Below are 20818 nucleotides of genomic sequence, written 5' to 3'. Positions count from 1 at the left end.
TTTTCAAAGGTAACAAATGCTGTGTTGAAATTGATTGAAAAGGAAAGAAATGGTGAAACTATCAATACAAGGCTGATCAGTGGAGTTGTACAATCTTATGGTAAATGAGATTTCTTTAAGGTTTTATTATTCTCTTAAAAATAAATAAATTTATACCCCCTGTCAGAGCCCAGGAGTAGCATCCCACCTCCTTGGATGTCCAAGAAAGTTTTTTATGCTAAAATGAATGCAGTTATATATTGTTTAACTCATGTTTTTAAAGATACTTCACATAATTTCAGTTGATTATACCATATTTGTAAAGCTTGAAAGCACAACTGATAGGCAAGAGTGTTCATTGTTTACAAATCAGTTACTTAGGAGATAAATCTGCAGGCGGGGAAATATAGTAGTTTACAAAGCAGAGTGGGACAGTGTTTTACCGTTTTCATGTAACTGGGAGTTTCATGAATAAAAAAACCCCATATATCTGTATAATCTGCAAGTTGAAGGAAAAAATGGAAGCAGAATAGAACTAGCTTTTGGGATAGTGAAGTTTTTCAAATCCTGTCATCCATTTAGCATTGTATGAAGAAGTGCAGTTTACGTGAGTGATGTTTTATCCTGCTTATTTTTTAAATGCAAAATAAATGTATATTTTAAAAAGTTTTAGAAAGTGATGCTGATACTGTCCCAGCTGATTACCTTCATGTAAGTTGGAATGACGGTACCTGTTTATTTGCAAGAGACTGCCTTATAAAATACAATTTTGTCATTGCCTGCTCTTTTTTTTTTTTTCTTGTAGTTGAGCTGGGGCTGAATGAAGATGATGCATTTGCAAAAGGGCCTACACTAACTGTCTATAAAGAATCCTTTGAATCTCAGTTTCTTGCTGACACAGAGAGATTTTATACACGAGAAAGTACTGAGTTCTTGCAACAGAACCCAGTCACAGAGTACATGAAGAAGGTAAGTTATTTAATAAGCTTCGTGGTTATGTTATAGATACAGATCTTTTTTTTTTAGAGGTAAAGTTATATGAATTCTTGGCTTTTACTATCAGTTTCTTAAAATGTGGATTATCTTAGAGAAACAATTAGCTCCTTTTCCCTGTGGTGATTTGCTTCTATGTTTATCTGGTCTGAAGTTTGTTTACTTAGTGTATTTCAGTAAGTACAATCAAAGCTTGAAACTTTCTTAATGGGCAAAACAGAAGAGAATGTTAAAATAAATTCAGATTTTGTTAGACTTGGAGACACCAAAGTAGTCATTCTGCTTCAGACCTACAAATTTACAGTTCCTATACAAGGAACTGTGTTGGCACCTTTATTGAAATCTCCTACTAAGCAAGCTGGCCAGGAAGGTAAATCATTAATTAGCTTTAATTCTCTCAGAATATGTTAATGTAATAAACTTTACACAATACTTCTGATCAATGGAGGCCAGATTTGAATTCTTAGATTGCCCTGAGATCCCCCAAACCAGAGACTATTTAGAGCAAGCTGGATAAACATTAACTCTGTATAGCCTGGTTATTGGGTCAGTCTTACTGGGTGTGAAAGAGGTAAGTCATCTTCCATCCTGGGAAAGTGCTGCTTTCTATATTTTTCTCAGCATGTTTCCTCACTTTCTAAATTGCTGCAATTTTTTCTCTTTCAGTTTAATTAAGAAAAAAAAAAGAGCCTTTTGAGTATGTAATATGCAGAAGCACATATCTCTTTCTATTATCTTTTATGTTTCTTTTGCCATAGAACACATCCTGTCTGAGTCTGAGCATAAAAGTCAATGATTTACCCCAAAAAGAGGGCAGCGGGAGCTGCAAGTTTTCCAGCAGTCCCACAAATTTCTGTTGTTGAATTCATTATTTTTGTTACTTCCTTTTTCAATTTCTTGTCTTTATTAATACTTCAATCCTAAAATATATAAAAAACAGATCAAGGGAATAACCTGAATGACTGGCTCACACAGGCTTCCTTGGTACAGGGCAGTAAAAAGCTGTCTGGAGGTCATTGGTGTATCAAGAACTAGAGGTTAGTGGCAAGTAGAACGAACTTACTAGTAACTCAAACAATCAAGACTTAAAACATCCACAAAACAGCAACTTGCTTTGACTGAAGCCGATATTGAAGCTGAAGACACATATAAAGCTCGCAGAAGGCTGGGGAAATCTTCAGCAAGAAAGCCTTTATTCTCTGTTCAAATTCATATACTAGAGATGTATACAAGGTATTTGGGCTGTTTTAGCATCTCCTTGCAGATAATGTGCATACACTGAAATCAAACTGAATAAGAAACTGTTTTCATTACTAATTTCCTGAAATTTAACTGATGAAACTGAAAAAGATGTGTGTTAGATTCTACATTAAATATGATCAGAGCTTGCAAAATGATACAAACTAAAGGATGTGACCTAATGGAAAGGGGAAGCTTAGGAATTGAAGCTAAAAGCTAGTTTACTGAGCAAATTGTCTGATTTCTCTAGTCTGCATGCTCTGCTGGAGAGATCAAGAGAGGTTGTACAAGTTTGCAGAACTTAAATTAAAATTCAGATAGGTTTGTCCTTTGGTTTTATCTTACTTCATTATGCATAAGGAATTCTTAACATTACTTAAAAATGACAGGCAGTTTTGTAAACTTCAATTGTTTTTTTTCTGTTTGGTTGTTGTAGTCTTGCATGTCACTTAAATGCCTGGAACAGAGTAGTACTCCCCTGAATTATTACTTGGGTATTGCTAGAATTAGGTTATTTTCTGTTACAAAACACCTTAAATAAGACTGATGTGAAAAGCTGCAAGTTTTCCAGCAGCCCCACGGCATACTAGCGGTAAGAAGGTATTAAAAGTCATCTGTTGTAAGTATGAACTGTGAACTAAGTAATCTACTATTAGTAGGCTTACTTGACTTTCTCACTGAAGCACTGTGCATTGAGTTCTAATTGGAGATAAATAGCATTGCGAAATGAAAATAAAAAGAAACTCGTTGGAGTACCGTAGTGTACACCAGCAGTGTTACAATGCTGTAGTGGAATTCTGGTTGTTTCTTGTAGAGTACTCAATGAAATCTTAATTAGAACTAGGATATGTGTATGTAGTTATACAGACAGACTTACTGAGTTTAGAAAGATTGTGAATTTTTCTTCTCAGGCCAGAACTCATGAGTAAACCTGGCATGGCCTGATATGCTGTAGGGAAAAAGGTCAGTATTTCTTAAGACTGTCCCTTGAAATAGAGTCTCAAACTGAACTTTTGATTTTTATAGTTAAAATAGCCAAAGATATCATTGTGTGAACTAATTATTTTTCCCTTGTTTCTGAAATATGACTTTAAAAGGAAAATTGAATGATAAGAACACACAAAGTGAAAGAGTATATGCAAATTTTAAGTCAGAGTGAATGTTTATTTTCATAAAGGAGCTCAAAGTAAGAGTTGACTTTCACATTACACGTGAAAGTCTAAGGCTATTTTAAGAAGCAGCATTAGGAGTGGCAGAATTTCCTGAACTACAGAAATAAAGAACTTATTAAACATAAGTAGCCCTGGTAGTCTGACTTCAGTTTCCAGTGTTCATCAGAAAGATTTGCTGCTATTTGCTGTCCTTAAGGAAGTCACTTGTTATTCTTTACTGGTAGGAAACTGCAAGTAACCTGAAGCATGAACTTGTATCCCTATGCAAACTGTTCATTTCGTTTCCCTTATTTTGACCTGTATGGGTTTAACTCTAGGAAACAGTAATCCAGGACCATTTCACAAGAGCTAAATGCAAAATTATTACAAAAATGATTGAAACTAACAGTGGCAGATATTATTTAAAGTCATCTGTATATGATGCAGTGGACTAGCAGTGAAATAGTTGGTTTGTTGTTGTCCATAATATGATCTTAATCAGTATTCTAAAATACTAGGAAAATGCATTAATTTAATTTCCTTCTCTTGATGCCGTTATTAATTGAAATAATTTTGATTTATAAGGGGACATATGTGTTTTATCCCTAATGTGCTGCAATCACAGATGGCTTGTAAAGTGAATCTTTAACACTTTTGCAAATAAAATAGAGATAATTGCTATATAAACAACTTCAGTTTTATCATTTTGGCATAAGTACTGTTCCTCGAGTGACATTCAGAAATTTGGTTTGCTGGGAAGATATGTATATGTAGAATTTCATATGCCAAATTAAATGCTAGTATAATTTAAATGATTGTGGATTACTGGGAAGTTTTTCTGTGTAAGAATGTAGATTAAAACATTAAAATAAAATTGTCATGGGCATATTGGTAAACTGATGATTTCTATGTTTTAGTTTTGTGGAGGCATGAAATATATTCGTGTTTGTATTAAACAGAACTGCTTCTATAGCTGGAGAGCCTGCTGATGCTAAAACTGCCAGCATCTCTTGTCAGCAGCTTTCTTCTTTTCTGACAGCAGATTTCCATCTGTAAACTTCTTATTCAGAAGCAATGGGAAAACAATCTTGCTGTGATTCTCCTCCCCATTTATAAGAGTACATAATATTATCATCAACATAAACATCATTTGCATGTGTGTATAGAGGGGAGAGTCACATTATGATTCCTAGAAAAATAACTGCTTAAGTTATTGGTGGACCATAATATTGCAATAGTGAGAGGTTTGTTGTTTTCTAGATTACTAAATAGTCATCTGTTTTGTGCTGTTGGATTTCTGTTCTGCCTTCTGAACAGGTTTCATGTTTATCTCTCTGTAGGCTGAAGCGCGCCTTCTTGAGGAGCAGCGTAGAGTTCAGGTGTATCTCCATGAGAGCACACAAGATGAGTTAGCACGAAAATGTGAGCAAGTACTTATTGAAAAACACCTGGAGATATTTCATACAGAGTTTCAGAATTTGTTGGATGCTGACAAAAATGAAGGTAAGGAGATTCAACTGTTAGTTTTAGACTTAGAAATCCTCCCTGATGATTTGTGAATAATGTAAATTCTGGTGATAGCTAAATGTTCAGGAACTAGATTGAGAGAAGGTACTAAATTGATTGACAAGAAGTTTTTTATTAAATTGGGATGGCTGCTGATTTTGCCTCAAGAAGCCTATTCCAATCCTAAATATTAAGGCAAAACAGCACTAACTTTGATCTTTTAACATGGCTGGAAGACCTTCAAGAGCATTTGAGCCATCCTTCCAGCAGGAGCTGAAGCTTGTGTAAGAGATGCGAGATGAAAAACAGACCCGTAGTCTTAGCAGCTGCTTCAGTTTAATCCATGGATCTTTCAGTCAGCAATGAGAATTTTAAAATCCAAGTTGTCTAAAAGTATGTATAGGAAATGTTAAAAGAGGAATAGAAGCAGGAACATCTAAAATACAGTATATAAAATAGGTAAAGGATAGGACATATAGGACACAAGGAAAGGGTGGAAATTATTAACTGATGAGATAATTTTGGCTGTGAAAATGAGTCTTAAGTGCCAGTAATGGATTAAGTTTATACCTTCACAGAGAACATACAGAATAAAGACTTCTTCAGTGGTTCCTCTAAAATAAGAGAGGTTATCAAAGAGTTGAGATATCTTTAAGGAACTGTTGATTGTATTGGTTCCTATGAGTTTCTTCAGGAGTTAATAACAGAAAAAAACTAGGGCCAAATAATTCCTGTGCATTGAAGATGATAAGGATGAATGGTGCTTCTGACTTTTCCAGTTGGGGAATTAATTCAGTCTATATAGGAAGTCAAGATAAGGCTCTACAGCTGAAACGCTGCTTTTAAGAAAGAGACGGAATTGAAGAGATGCTATGATTAAGTTGACACTGATGACACTATTTGAGAGTTGTGAATTGCAACTATGACTCTGTCTCTTTATGTATCAACCTTAAAAGAGCAACTATGAATAATTACTATAATCGTTTTGGTAAGTAGGAGATGCTTCAAAATAGAAAAGGGCAATTCAGCATTATTAGTGGGTTAGAAGCTACCTGTTTCAAATGTAAATAGAAGATATTTATCCTGTACTACTATTTAAGAGTGAGGTGTCTTCTACTTTCGTAAATAAACCTATGTATTCTGTAATTGGAAAAGGTTTTTGTGTAGTTATCTGGTGATGACTAATAAAATGAGTTTGTAAAGATCTTCTGACAATAGAAACAGTGCTAGCGCAAACAAGAACATTTCCGAAATTTAAGTCTTTTTTATCTTCTTGAGATTTATGTAACATTGTGAAGGTAAAACAGTTCCTTAACACGTTGTTTTCTCTTTGACTAGTCTTAGCTTTCCAGAATAGTGCTAAGATTGCTATACTGTATAATTTTTCTGCTGTGTTTTTTTATTTCTTTCTTTTTACAGGAGCATTTTCACGTATGTTTTTGTTGATGGTAGCTGTTTAACTCCTATTGGCAACTTGTAGATGAGAAATCGGAGTCCTATCTAATGCAAATGGGAGATGTTGGCTTTCCTTTTTATTTTTTTTCTCTTTTCAGACTTGGGACGCATGTATAACCTTGTATCTCGAATCCAGGATGGCCTTGGAGAGCTGAAAAAACTTTTGGAAACCCACATTCATAACCAGGGTCTGGCTGCAATTGAGAAATGTGGGGAAGCTGCTCTAAATGTAAGTATTACATCAACATAAGTCTGTGTTTGGTTGCTGCCTGTTTTATATTAGAGGAGGGTGAATACTTGCTGATAAAATTGCCAGTTTGCTTGTGTTTTCCCTCTGACCGATTTAATCTGTGACGACCTAGGGAATTCTTAAATGTTGATATTAGGCTTAAAACAGGAGTCATATCACTGTGGTACTACTTTCTGAGCTTTTGCGGGGGATGGTTTGTTTGTTTGTTCTGGACTTCTTTTCCTTCTGAGTTTTTGCTCTCTGTCAGGATGGCATGCTGCTTGGAAATCTGGCTGTGCAAATACAACATCCTACACTTACAAATACACCTGGAAGCCCACTGTTTCAAGAATTATTACCTCCAGTGGGCTGTGTCTTATTTCATCTTCTTATAGACTTCTGACTTGGATGGGACTGTGTAGAGAAAGTCTCTGTTTCAGTTTTTTGGTGAATAGTTTTATTCTGTTAGGAAAAGCACAAGAAACATAAGAGGAAGAGACAACTGAAATGCTTGAGAAGGTCATAATATAAGGAGCAATTCAGGTGTCTGCAACACTGTGGTTGTTCAGCCATATAATTGGCTTTCTTGATTTTTATCCCATAATTGTAATTTCAGACTTAATTTGCATCAATTAGGCTTGAATCTCAGCAACATGAAGTTGTTTAAACCCTTTGCTAACCTTTTTGTCTTTAGACAAAATGACATTTGCTAGGTGGAGAAAAATAGAATAAACCATACACAAAACAAATGAAATTTCACCCTATGCCCCTAGGGAGAAATGGGTGTGCTCAGCTCACTCCCTGAAATGCCTGTACACCAATGCGCGCAGCATGGGGAATAAGCAGGAGGAGTTAGAATCCTATGTTCAGTTGGGAGATTATGATCTGGTGGCAATTACAGAAACATGGTGGGACAGTTCACATGACTGGAATGTGGTCATGGATGGCTATGCCCTTTTCAGGAAAGACAGGCCAGCCAGGCATGGTGGTGGAGTTGCTTTCTATGTGAGAGAGCAACTACAATGTGCTAAATTCTGCCCAGCAGTGGATGAGGAGCGAGTTGAGAGTGTATGGGTCAGGATCAAGGGGCAGGCTGGCAGGGGTGACACTGTTGTGGGCATCTATTACAGGCCACCAAGTCAGGCTGAGGAAGTTGATGGGGCCTTCTATGGGCAGCTAAGAGCGGCCTCACAGTCACAGGCCCTGGTTGTTGTGGGTGATTTTAACTTCCCTGATGTTTGCTGGAAGGACTACTTAGCCAGCCATCCACAGTCCAGGAGGTTCCTCCAGTGCATTGATGAGAACTTCCTCATGCAGATGGTGGAGGAGCCAACTAGGAGAGGTGCACTGCTGGATCTCATCCTCACTAACAAGGAGGGTCTGGTTGAAGCAGTAAAGGTTGAGGGCTGCCTGGGTTGAAGTGACCACGAGATGGTGGAGTTCAGCATCTTGTGTGGCAGGAACAGAATAGCAAGTAGAATTGCAACCCTGGACTTTAGCAGGGCTAACTTTGGCCTTTTCAAGCAATTGCTGGGAGAAATCCCATGGGCAAGACTGCTTGAAGGTAAAGGGGCCCAAGAGAGCTGGATTGCATTCAGAGATTGCTTCTTCCATGCTCAGGATCAGAGCATCCCCACACATAGGAACTCAAGGAAGGGAGCCAGGAGGCCTGCGTGGTTGAATAGGGATCTGTTGGGTATGCTCAAGCAGAAGAGGAGAGTTTACAGGTCATGGAAGCAGGGGCTGGCCACTTGGGAGGAATATAAGGCTGCTGTTAGAGGATGTAGGAAGGCAGCTAGGATAGCCAAGGCCTCCTTAGAATTACAGCTGGCGAGAGGGGTCAAGGACAGCAAAAAGAACGTTTTCAAATACATGGCAGATAAAACTAATACCAGAGGCAATGTAGGCCCACTGATAAATGGGGTGGGTGCCCTGGTGGCAGAAGATACAGAGAAGGCAGAATTACTGAATGCCTTCTTTGTCTCTGTCTACTCTGCTGGAGGCTGTCCTGGGGAGCCCTGTACCCCTGAGACCCTGGATGAAGCCAGGTCAATGGAGGAGTTTGCTTTAGTTGATGAGGACTGGGTTAGGGAGCAGTCAAATAGTCTGGACATCCATAAATCCATGGGTCCAGATGGGATGCATCCACGAGAGCTGGCTGAAGTCATTGCTGGACCACTCTCCATGATCTTTGCCAAGGCTTGTGAAATGGGAGAGGTGCCCGAGGATTGGAGGAAAGCAAATGTCACTCCAATCTTCAAAGAGGGCAAGAAGGAGGACCCGGGTAATTATAGACCGGTCAGCCTCACCTCTGTCCCTGGGAAAGTAATGGAACAGCTTATCCTTGGTGCCATCTCAAGGCATATCAAGGATAAGAGGGTTATTAGGGGCAGTCAGCATGGCTTTACCAAGGGTAAGTCATGCTTGACCAACCTCATAGCCTTTTATGAGAATGTAACAAGGTGGATGGATGATGGCAGAGTGGTGGATGTGGTCTACCTTGACTTCAGTAAAGCCTTTGACACAGTCTCCCACAGCATCCTCACAGCTAAGTTGAGGAGGTGTGGTCTAGACAATAGAGTAGTGAGGTGGGTTGCAAACTGGCTTAAGGAGAGAAGCCAGAGAGTGGTAGTCAATGGTGCGGAGTCTAGTTGGAGGCCAGTATCTAGTGGAGTGCCTCAGGGGTCAGTACTGGGGCCAATATTATTCAATATATTCATTAGCAATTTGGACGAGGGAATAGAGTGTACTATCAGCAATTTTGCTGATGACACTAAGCTGGGAGGAGTGGCTGACACGCCAGAAGGCTGTGCTGCCATCCAGCGAGACCTGGACAGGCTGGAGAGTTGGGTGAGGAATAACCTAATGAAATTTAACAAGGGAAAGTGTAGAGTCCTGCATCTGGGCAGGAACAACCCCAGGTTCCAGTATAGGTTGGGAAATTACATATTAGAGAGCAGTGTAGGGGACAGGGACCTGGGGGTCCTGGTGGACAACAGGATGACCATGAGCCAGCACTGTGCCCTTGTGGCCAGGAAAGCCAGTGGCATCCTGGGGTGTATTACAAGGAGGGTGGTTAGTAGATCGAGAGAGGTCCTCCTTTCTCTCTACTCTGCCCTGGTGAGACCACATCTGGAATATTGTGTCCAGTTCTGGGCCCCTGAGTTCAAGAAGGACAGGGAAATGCTGGAGAGGGTCCAGCGTAGGGTAACGAAGATGATTAAGGGAGTGGAGCATCTCCCTTATGAAGAAAGGCTGAGGGAGCTGGGTCTCTTTAGTTTGGAGGAGACTGAGGGGTGACCTTATTAATGCTTATAAATATATAAAGGGTGAGTGCCACGAGTGCCAGGCTCTTCTCAGTGGCAAACAGTGATAGGACAAGGGGTAATGGGATCAAGCTGGAACACAAGAGGTTCCATTTAAATTTGAGAAAAAACTTTTCAGTGAGGGTGACAGAGCACTGGAACAGGCTGCCCAGGGAGGTCGTGGAGTCTCCTTCTCTGGAGACATTCAAAACCCGCCTGGACATGTTCCTGTGCGACCTCACCTAGGCATTCCTGCTCCAGCAGTGGGATTGGACTAGGTGATCTTTTGAGGTCCCTTCCAATCCCAAACATACTGTGATACTGTAAGATAGAATATAGATTCTGGTAAATTTTATTCAAAATGAGGTTCCACTTTGATTTTTGACAGTTCATTTTAACCAGTTATTTGCCTTAGATATTCTTGAAATAGCTTCATTAAAGCAGTAATCTGTAATGACTACCTGTAGTGTCTGTTCACTTCTATAGTTTTAAGTGCATAGCTGTTTAGCAGTGTTCATCTTTTATGAGTCATGAAGTAACTTCAGGAATCTTCAGCTTAATTTGTAGACATCACCTTAAATTCTGAAATCAGTTGTGCTCCATGGTTGACAGAACCCCCTAGTGGTCATCACTCTTGAGTTTCTTTGTACTTAGGCCTTGAAGAATTTCCCAGAAAAACAAAAGCTCTTTTTTCAGGAATTAATTCATCTTTGAGAGGGGAAGCCTGAAATTTCTATGTATTAGTTCTTTTGACTTCCAACCATCTACAAAATGATCTTCCTGATCACGACACATTTCTTCATCTTTTGTTTCTTTTTCCATATGTTTGTTCCTCATTTTCATAACAATATCTCTGGCTGTCTTCCTTGGAAACTACCTTGCCTATTTCTCCAATATCCTTCACTCCACTCTGTCACTATTCATCATTGCTTTGTTAGCCCTCTGACACAGATAGGACTGATTCTGCCTACCTTCTTTTTTTCTGTACTATGTCTAAACAGATAGTCAGCAGGGCAAACACTTCTCAGTTTCTCTGTAGCCAGTGGAGAGAAATAGTCATACCAGCTTGACTCATCTGACCTATTTTAGATTTTTACTGCAGAACGAGTTGTGCTCTAAGCTCCATTAACTATATTAATAAGACTGCTCTTCAGTCAGAAGATTACTGCTTTCAGTACCTTTGGTTATCTTTTTTTGGAGTCCTTGTAATTAGTAGATGCCTTTCTGAATGTTCTCCAGTCCACCTGAATTTCTTGTCTGGGAGGTTCTCAGTAATCTCAGTTCTTTATCTCAAGCACAGCCTGGTGGTCCACATCATCTCTGTCTGTCTCCAGGATCCTGATACAACCCTGCCCATCTTTTGCCATTTGTTGCCAGCATCCAGAATTCTTACAATAGTAATGTTATAGGAGTACATCTATGCCCAGTCCTTTTAGTTTTTACTTATGGGCCTGATGTCCATGAGTTTGTCTAAATCCATTCTTGAACCTGCTGATATTATCTGCTTCCAACAACCTCCTGTGGCAGCAAGTTCCAGAAGTCTACTGCCTTATATGTAAAGATGTTCTTTTTCTGTCTTGTTTCCTATCACTTTCATTAAGTGTCCCATGGTTATAAAATGTGGCTTTTAGTGGTTGTTCACTTTTCAGTTATCCTCATGATTTTGTAAACCTTAGTCATATGTTCTTTCAAACTTACCATCTCCAAATAGAAGACTTCTAGCCTTTTTGGTCTGTTGCATAGTAGCTGCCCAGACTGCCTGGTGTTTTAGTGGCCCCTTGCTGTTCCTACTCTGACTCCACTCCATCTTTATTGAGATGCAGAGATCAATGGCACATAGAACTCAATATGTGAGTGCCATAAACTTGATGTTTATTGGCCTTTGGCTGCCACTGGGATTTGAGCGGACAGTTTAAGAACTGTCATCAATGACTAAGGTCTCGTTACTAAATTGTACTTACTGGGGATACACTTGTTACATTCTTACTATGAAGATTTATTTTAACAGTTTCTTCTATAGCCAATGGCATTTTATGATTGTCCAGCTCTCTCAGGTCTGATACGACCTAAGCTTATGTCTTTGAAAAGGTCCTCCTTCGAAATGTTTGCAATGGTTGAGAAAGTGGTTTTATCTTCTTTTCTTGTAATGTGGTACATGCTGCACTCTGGTTGCTGTAAATCAAAGCTTGCACTAATGTATGTCAGTCCCAGACATAGGACCTAAGCTAGTCTGGATAGTATTTGACCTTAAAAATATTTCTAATGTTTATATAGTGTCTCTGTAATTATTTGCTTGGGCTAGTGTGTAGCTCTACTTTAGAGTAAGTAGAAAGCAGAAAGTCAATGGGTTGCAAAAAACAGTATCTCTTTATTTCAGGATCCAAAAATGTATGTACAGACAGTGTTGGATGTCCATAAGAAATATAATGCTTTAGTCATGTCTGCATTCAACAACGATGCTGGATTTGTGGCTGCACTAGACAAAGTAAGTATATGTAATGGCATACGGTGTACTTTTTTTTTTCATTGTTTTGTCTCCCAGAATTTCACTGTATTTTGTAATTTATAGGCTTGTGGTCGATTTATAAATAACAATGCAGTGACAAAAATGGCTCAATCATCCAGTAAATCCCCAGAGCTACTGGCGCGATACTGTGACTCTTTACTAAAGAAAAGGTACGTCTTCAAAGACAAATTATTATTTCAAGTTGGGTTTTGTTTTAAAAGGTTTTAGTATCTGAATTTTTATATTGTGTCTTCAGAAACGGAACTTAATGTTTCAAGGGGAATAAATTATACCAAATTCTGAATACAAAAATTTCAATAGGACTGTTCCTAAAGATTCTATGGAGTTCACTTTTCTTTTTTAAAGAGGAGAGGGGAAATAATAAAAGATCTAAGACCTTTATTTCTTTATAGGAAACTAAATTCTATTTTTTTAGTAAAACAGAAGGTTTTTTATGTGCTTTTTTTTTCCCCCCAAATTTGAGTTGTGTTACATATTGCAAAGAGTAGATGTACATTCCCTTTTTCCATTAAAATTCTTGTTCTCCTCCTGTTACTTTCTCTATGTCATCTTCCATCTGGGCAGAGACTGAGGAGGATAAAAACTGCTTTCTAACCTCTCGTTGTTTGTAATTTAATTAAGGTATTTTGCTTCAGATGATTCAGCAGCTCATACACTGAGTTGGTATCAGTTCCTTTCATACTGGATTGGTGTCAGATTTGTCACTGGCAACTTTTCTAGCTTTTTTCAGGAAGGAAAAAACACCACCAAACAATGCAAAACCAGAAGAACTTGATCACTTTTCCCTTCCCCTACCCTCCTTCCTTCAGCAAAGGGTTTATTTTTCCCCTGTATAAATACTAACTTTCTGTGGGGCAGATTTGGGGGTGTGCCTGATGGACAAGCATGATATGGAAGATAACAATGTGAGCCTGAGCACTCATCCAGGCAAGACCCAGGTCTCTGAGCTGTTTTTTTTCCACTGTAAAAAAGAATTTAAAAGAATCTAAAATAAGAAACGAAGCTGGCATTTAGCAGCAGAAAAAAGGCAGGGAGAGAGAATCCATGTTTGAGCCCGTAAGTCCTGATATCAGGAAGTCTCAAGCAATTCATGGTCCAGGACTTCAACCTGTTGCTTAAAAATCCCTTACTTCAGAATTGCTGACATGTGGAGTAGTGAAGTGTTCATTTCAACTACACTGTTTCCTCTTTAAAGAGTCTTTGATTCCAAAACTGCTCTGTGTTCCTTTATTTATGGAATTCCCGTATATATCTGTATGTTGTTTAAATTTGGCAGTTTGGGCGTCATTAAAAATGCACTTGTTTAATTACAGCTCAAAGAATCCAGAAGAAGCAGAATTGGAAGATACACTCAATCAAGTGGTAAGATATCTATAAATACAGTTCTTGTATGTGTAAGCTTTGACAAGTTAGTAGTATGCAATTGCCACACAAGTCAGATGAGAGAAGACCTTTTATTTTGAATGTTTGATTTCATTACTTGATAATTCAGCTTTTCAGTAATAGTCTTTATCTCTGTGTAGCTTATTGGTTGTGGTTTTTTAATTAAAAAACCCCTTTATAGCAGATTTTAAGTGGCCAGATGGAACTTATGCTTTTTCTTCATTTTTATATATGCCTATAATATATATAATTTCTACAATATATTTTTTATAATTGCCTATATGTGATACGTATTTATTTGTATATAAGGCTGTACATATGGAATGTGCAGTCAATGTGTTTAAAATAGTAGCCACATTTAAAACAAACACCACCACTCTCACTGCCACCAAAAAATAATCCCTGCCCTGAAAAATTTAAGTGCAAATGAAGTAGCTGCTGCTACAGCTTTTTCAAGACAAATGCTTAAATATTTTTTTTCTTACAAATTTTCTTGGCTTTTCCAGATGGTTGTTTTCAAGTACATTGAGGATAAAGATGTGTTTCAAAAATTCTATGCTAAAATGCTGGCAAAAAGACTTGTACATCAGAACAGTGCTAGTGATGATGCTGAGGCAAGCATGATCTCTAAACTAAAAGTGAGTATTCCATGACTGTCCTATGTTCTACCATATTGCAGGTCTTCAGGCTGCTAGAAAGCGTTTATGTATGTCCTTTCATGTCATTATTTTGTGTACAATAGAAAAATACACAATAGAGGTCTCCATTTTTTGTTTGTTTGTTTTTCTTCAACTTCCTGGGAACTTACAGTGCATGTCTCTCTGATGGAGTTAAGCTTGATCATTCTTATCCATATGAATGACATAGATACAATTATCCAGGGGAATTACTGTTGCTTAATTTCATTAGTGCTTGTTCGTTCAAGGTCAAGCAAAATATGATCATATACTCTTTTAGTAATCTGTTTCATTGTCTGTTTTGTTTTATTTTTGAACAAAATTTTCTTCTTTTTTTTGATAGTTATAGGTCATGTCTAGCTGGGGTCAGTACTTTGATTAAGGAAAATACTGAACCTTTGTACATCTTTGTTTAAGAAAACAGGGTCAGATACTTTGTTCTTCTTATTCTCACATGTCAAAAATGTGTCTGCTGACATATCTGTGCTTTTAAAATACAGCAAGCTTGTGGTTTTGAGTATACGTCCAAGCTGCAGCGGATGTTCCAAGATATTGGTGTAAGCAAGGACTTGAATGAGCAATTTAAAAAGCACCTGACCAATTCAGAACCGTTAGATTGTAAGTAATACATTTACCTAAGTTACTGTTCAGTAGTTTAGCTTCCTCTTACTTCCAAACAGCTAAATACAAGGGAAATATTTGATGTAGACATCATACCCCTAGAAATTAGAGTTAATATTATTTTGACCAAGGTAATTAGGATTTTTAAACTAGTCTTATAGGTCTGTACTTTGTCTTCTAATAGCACTTTATATCTTGTGTTATGGGTAGCCTCTTCCTAATTTTGCAGCTCACGTTTAGGTATTAGGTTGGTGCGAAACTAATTGCAGTTTTGGACCTTGAATTTTAAATCATTATAACTAAACCACATCTTTATTAATCAAAATGGGAACCATTACAATCAACACACTTTTGCCAACGAGAAGCAAGTTTGTTTATTCCTGTAACATAAAAGTCGGTGCCTCAGGATTCAGCGAACTCTTGGAAAGCATTTTCTGCATACTGTGGGTTGTGGAAGCATTTTCTCTGCCAAAGGTTGTCAATATGCTTGAAGAAGTGGTAGCTGGTTGGCGAGAGGTCGGGTGAATGTGGTGGGTGAAGCAAAACTTCGTAGCCCAATTTCTTCAACTTTTGAAGAGTGGCTTGTGCAACGTGTGGTCAGGCGTTTGTTGTGGAGAGGAATTGGGCCCTTTTTGTTGACCAGTGCTGCTTACTATTTTTCCACTTGCATCAAATCTGTTGTAGGGATAGAATTGGGGTAATAACTTCTACAAATGAGAGAAAATAGTGACTGTCACAGTAAATCTAAACCTGTCCAACTGCAGTGACATCTTATGTGAATTCCTTTGGTTTATGGTCAGAATAAAAAGAAATATGTTGCTTAATGATTTTTTACCATGTTAGTCTGAGCAAGGCAGAACTATGTCTTGTTTGTGTTAGAACTGGAACTGTGTGTTTAAAGGGGCAGTGGGAACAAGGGAGATAATGCAGCTCAGCCTCTTTACCTCTCTTCCAGTGGATTTCAGCATCCAGGTGCTGAGTTCTGGATCGTGGCCGTTCCAGCAGTCCTGCACATTTGCTCTGCCCTCTGAGGTGAGGTTCTTGCACTTGGGTCATTGGAGTGTGGAATGCTCATGTGAGAAATTTGTTTTACATGGCTGATGTCTCCTGGTTTTGCTGTGTGTAAGAGAGGACTGGAGGTGTCTCTGTGGTGGTTGCCGGTTTCACAGAATCATAGAATGGTTGGGGTTGGATGGGACCTCTGGAGATCATCTAGTCCAACCCACCTGCTAAAGGAAGTTCACCTAGAGTAGATTGATTGCACAGGAATGTGTCCAAGCTGATCTTGAATGTTGCCAGAGAAGGAGACTCTACAACTTCTCTGGGCAGCCTGTTCCAGTGCTCTGGCACGCTCAAAGAGAAGAAGTTTCTCCTCACACTCAGATGGAACCTCCCATGCTTCAGCCTGTGCTGTTGCCCCTCATTCTATCATTTGGCACCACTGGAAAGAGTCTGGTCCCATCCTCTTGACACCCACCCTTAAGACATTTTATAAGCATTGATAAGATCCCGTCTCAGTCTTCTCTCCATGCTAAGATGACCCAGGTCTCTGAGCTTTTAATTTATCTTTATTTGGCTGGAGGATATTTGGAACAAGCTAAGTGAGCAAGGTAGTAGGAAAGAATTGTGTGACATATATAAATGTCTTCTCCTGTGGAAAGACCCTGGTTAATGACTCTGACTTCAAAACATTCAACAGTAACTGAAGCAAATCTTTGGCATATTTTTCTTTGTATACTTTTATTTAAGAAACTTATTCTTGCCATTGCTTTGGTTCTGTACAGTAAAAGGTTTAGATATTATAATAATTAGTTTTCTGTTGAGTCCTTAACTAGAATAGACAAGACACGAATACTTAACATAAGAAATAAGTCACTGCTGTTACTTGAAGGATGAAGGTGAATAAAAGAGATTGCCTTTCTAGCCTAGCTTCGTCTATAATAAATGGAAGAATGGAACTTAAATGCTTGTTTGGGTTTGTGTTGTTAATGACACTTAAAGGAGAAACTCCATAACAAGGGGAAATTTTCATCAGTCTGAAGAATTTGAATGCTCTGGATTTCTGTTTGTCTTAATCAGACAAAATGGCACTTGAAAGTGATCTGATTTGTTTCTCCTTTGCTGGTTTCAGAGTGTGATCTAGTGAGGGTAAATGAAGGTTAAAAAGGTACTTTTTTTTTATATACTTATTTATTATTGTTGTTTGTTCTTTTTTTTTTTTTTTACAGTTAGAAAGGAGCTATCAGAGATTTACTGCATTTTATGCCAGTCGTCATAGTGGAAGAAAATTAACATGGTTGTATCAGCTGTCCAAAGGGGAACTGGTTACCAACTGTTTCAAAAATAGATACACGTTACAGGTAAGGATAACACCGTGCCAACAGAAGCACTTGGCAATGGTTGCATTCAGAGAACTGGATGCAGATGATTATTTAAAGAACATGTGTTCCCACTCTGTTCTGCTGCTCTTATGCGATCTGAATGAGCCGCTCAGCGTCTTTTCTCATCATTTGGAGATAATTGCTTTTCCTTACTTTAAAGGACCACTGTGCAGGTAAATGTGTTTAAAATGGTGAACTGTGTAGATGATGAAGTAGTGGAGTTCATGTGAATAACTGTGCCTGCATCCAAAATAATTTTAATAGGTAATCATAGAATCATTTTGGTTGGAAGAGACCTTCAAGATCATTGACTCCAACCATTCACCTAACACTGACACTAAACCATGTCCCTGAGAACCTTATCGATGTGTCTTTTAAACACTTCCAGGGATGGTGACTCAACCACTTCCCTGGGCAGCCTGTTCCAATGTCTGGCAACCCTTTCAGTGAAGAAACTTTTCCCGATATCCAATCTGAACCTCCTGTGATGCAATGGGAGGCCATTTCCTCCTGTCCTATCATTTGCTACTTGGGAGAAGAGACCAACAGCCTCCATGCTACAACCTCCTTTCACATAGTTGTAGACAGTGATAAGGTCTCCCCTCCACCTCCTCTTTGCCAGACTGAACAGCCCCAGTTTCCCGTGAACTGAGCTGTATTTTATTTTTATGTCAAAGTACTCATTAACAGGATGTAATGATCTATGACAAGTATTTTAAATCATTCAGTTCCTTAATTTGGGGGTGTGTACATGTTCATACATATGCATATATGTATGTGTTTAGCTACTGCTTACGGTGCTCACATGCTTTCATTAACTCCTGCAAATAATGGTGCTGTCTTGAAATAAAGCAAAGCACAGATGCAAGACCTGGTGGCTGCAGATCTGTGTATTAATGAAGTGAACATAAATGTTAGCCCTTTCCAGGTGGCTGTTGGTGTTATGATTAACTGAACCTTCACTGTATGTTTATTTGCTTTAATGATACTTAAGATCTATGTTTAAAAGAAAATTAATTAGGGAAGAGAATATTGGACTAGTGGTTTAAACAGGTGTTGAACTGGGTTGTGTGAGACAACTGCAGCCTCTTTGTTTAAGATCTCATGTTGCTTATACTTTTATGTCTGCTTTCTCTCGAAAAGTAGACAGAGGGGATGAGTTCACAAGAGTGAAAAGAAACAAGATATGTTAACCCCGTGGCGATAGACTTGAATAAGCCACTGATAGCTGCCTTGTTTATAAATTTGGCTTCATTATTCTACTGGAGTTGGGAGGGTTGTGAGGGTGACTTCAGTAGTCTGTAGGTTTTAATGAAGATCAAATGAGTAACCCTCTGAGTTACAGAGGAAAGGAACTAAAAGTTACGTTAGCACGTAGAAAGATCAGGCTTTGACATCATAATAGAAGATCCAATGAAGTGTCTGCACCTGGTTAAATGATCATAATCTTAGAGTTTCTGTTCAGATAATGCTAGAAGGTAGAGTTCTGGTTGTATAAGTAACATCAGATTTTCCTGTGTTGTGTAATGATAAGCACTAGTTTGGTATTCTCCGTTGTCCAAATATTCCAGTATATGCATTAAACTGGTGAATTTTAGGCTGTTCAAATTCAGAAAGTGTGTTTATTCATTCTCATTTTCTGATTTTTTTCCCCCCCCTTTCCCTTCATTCTCTTTTTTTGCATCTGTTAGGCATCCACATTCCAGATGGCGATTTTACTGCAATACAACACAGAAGATGCCTATACCGTGCAGCAGCTGACAGACAGTACTCAAATAAAAATGGTAGTGACTTTGCACGTTTTACTACACTCTTGTGAACAAGTATTTTGGTCTTCAGGGTTCTTCCTGCTATCGTAAGAAATTGGAATTAGACATGCTTGAAGCCAGAGTTGGTTTCTGTCCTGAAGTTAGACAGATGTGCTCTATTCTTGGTCAAGTTACTTTCCTGGTTTACTTCCTAATAGTTAAAACTGCCTAGTCTTCTAATGAATTTTAGTGTGTATATATTCTCCTGTTCACGACTAGAGTGAATTGCCTTGCTTCCTGCTGAGCTCTGGTAGTAAGTTTTCAGTGGTTTGCTACTTACATTTTAATATTAAAAAACATTCTAGGAAAAAGAGCATTTTTTTTCCTTAATTGGTTGATCTGTGCATCCATTCTTTACATCTCAGGGTTCATATACATGAACATAGTAAAATTTGCAGTTTTGTTCTCTCTCTCTTGTGGAAAAGGTTCTTCCAAGTAGATTTAATGGCTCAGTTTATTTGGCATTTGTGTCCTTTACTAGTAGGTTTGAATCAAGTCATCTGTGACTTCTGGAAAGTTAGGCAATGTCTGGTCAGTGAGACCTTTACTTTTGGAAATGCATCTCTAGAAAGTTACTGATGATGATGTTTTACAGTAACCTCAGAAGCCTTATGGGGTTGCCACTTATTATAGATGCTTGTTTGCAGACATATATATATATTTATTCATGTAAAATAAATATTTGGCCCAATCTATGATCAGACCAGAATAAAACTCTTTATACAGCTGAAAACTAACTGCATGGAACCCAGAAGACTTCTACTGTGGGAAAATAGCAGCTTTGAAAGCCTGCACAGAACGCTGCCTGTAGCGTAGCCTTCTGGGTGACTGGCCAGTGACAGTAACCAGAACAGATCCTTGGTGTAAGCAAGAAAACAAACATGTTAATCAGAAGGCAGAGAGTGCTTGCTTTGTGAGGGTTACGTCTGCCGTGGTATCTATGGTTCAGTGGGGACAGAAAAAAGAATTTAAAAATCTGCTTGCAAAAAAACAGCAACTGCAAAGATCTCTTGTTTGGAATTAGTCTTTGTAAAGAATTTGATGTTATTTGGCTGACTGCAAAGGGTATATGGCTTAACACTCAAAAAGGGCCTTATTACATTTTATTTCTGTGAACTATATTTTTACTATATTTTGTGTTCACTCATTTTGTAGTGGTTTGCACTTGCTGGTTCTTAGTATAAGCCTGTGTATTCTTGTTGAAATATTTTAAGTTAGAGAAAGATGCTGTCTTTCTGTGCTGATAACATTTTCTGTAATTTTTTAGGATATCTTGGCACAAGTTCTACAGATACTGTTAAAATCAAAATTGCTTGTAAGTATAAATCAAAATTGCTTGTAAGTATTCTTTTTTATGACCTGCTCATCATTCAACAAAATGTATTAATGAATATTTATGTATTTATTTTATTCACTTCTTGCAGGTTTTGGAAGATGAAAATGCAAACGTTGATGAGGTGGAGTTAAAACCAGACACCTTAATAAAACTGTATCTCGGTTATAAAAAGTAAGAGAAAACTACAGCAGCATACATCATTTGTGTATAATGCTCCTTCTCTGCTTT

At 38.2% G+C, this 20818-nt stretch overlaps 1 protein-coding gene across 1 annotated transcript in view; it reads left to right on the top strand.

Annotated features, from left to right (window-relative positions):
- CUL1 (cullin 1) overlaps positions 1 to 20818 on the top strand; it is a 53593-nt gene that overhangs the window by 29008 nt on the left and 3767 nt on the right. The window contains exons 6-19 of the mRNA XM_080339365.1: positions 10 to 100; positions 785 to 948; positions 4703 to 4865; positions 6422 to 6552; positions 12235 to 12342; positions 12427 to 12533; positions 13698 to 13746; positions 14274 to 14405; positions 14945 to 15062; positions 16021 to 16097; positions 17294 to 17425; positions 19138 to 19230; positions 20522 to 20569; positions 20679 to 20761. Coding sequence (XP_080195491.1) covers positions 10 to 100; positions 785 to 948; positions 4703 to 4865; positions 6422 to 6552; positions 12235 to 12342; positions 12427 to 12533; positions 13698 to 13746; positions 14274 to 14405; positions 14945 to 15062; positions 16021 to 16097; positions 17294 to 17425; positions 19138 to 19230; positions 20522 to 20569; positions 20679 to 20761 — 1496 coding nt within the window. The remainder of the gene's footprint in view (positions 1 to 9; positions 101 to 784; positions 949 to 4702; positions 4866 to 6421; positions 6553 to 12234; positions 12343 to 12426; positions 12534 to 13697; positions 13747 to 14273; positions 14406 to 14944; positions 15063 to 16020; positions 16098 to 17293; positions 17426 to 19137; positions 19231 to 20521; positions 20570 to 20678; positions 20762 to 20818) is intronic.

The sequence above is a fragment of the Nesoenas mayeri genome (assembly GCF_963082525.1).
Source record: "Nesoenas mayeri genome assembly, chromosome: 2".
NCBI lineage: Eukaryota > Metazoa > Chordata > Aves > Columbiformes > Columbidae > Nesoenas > Nesoenas mayeri.
Note: the sequence above shows the minus strand (reverse complement) of the source record. Positions and strands in the feature narration are given on the sequence as shown.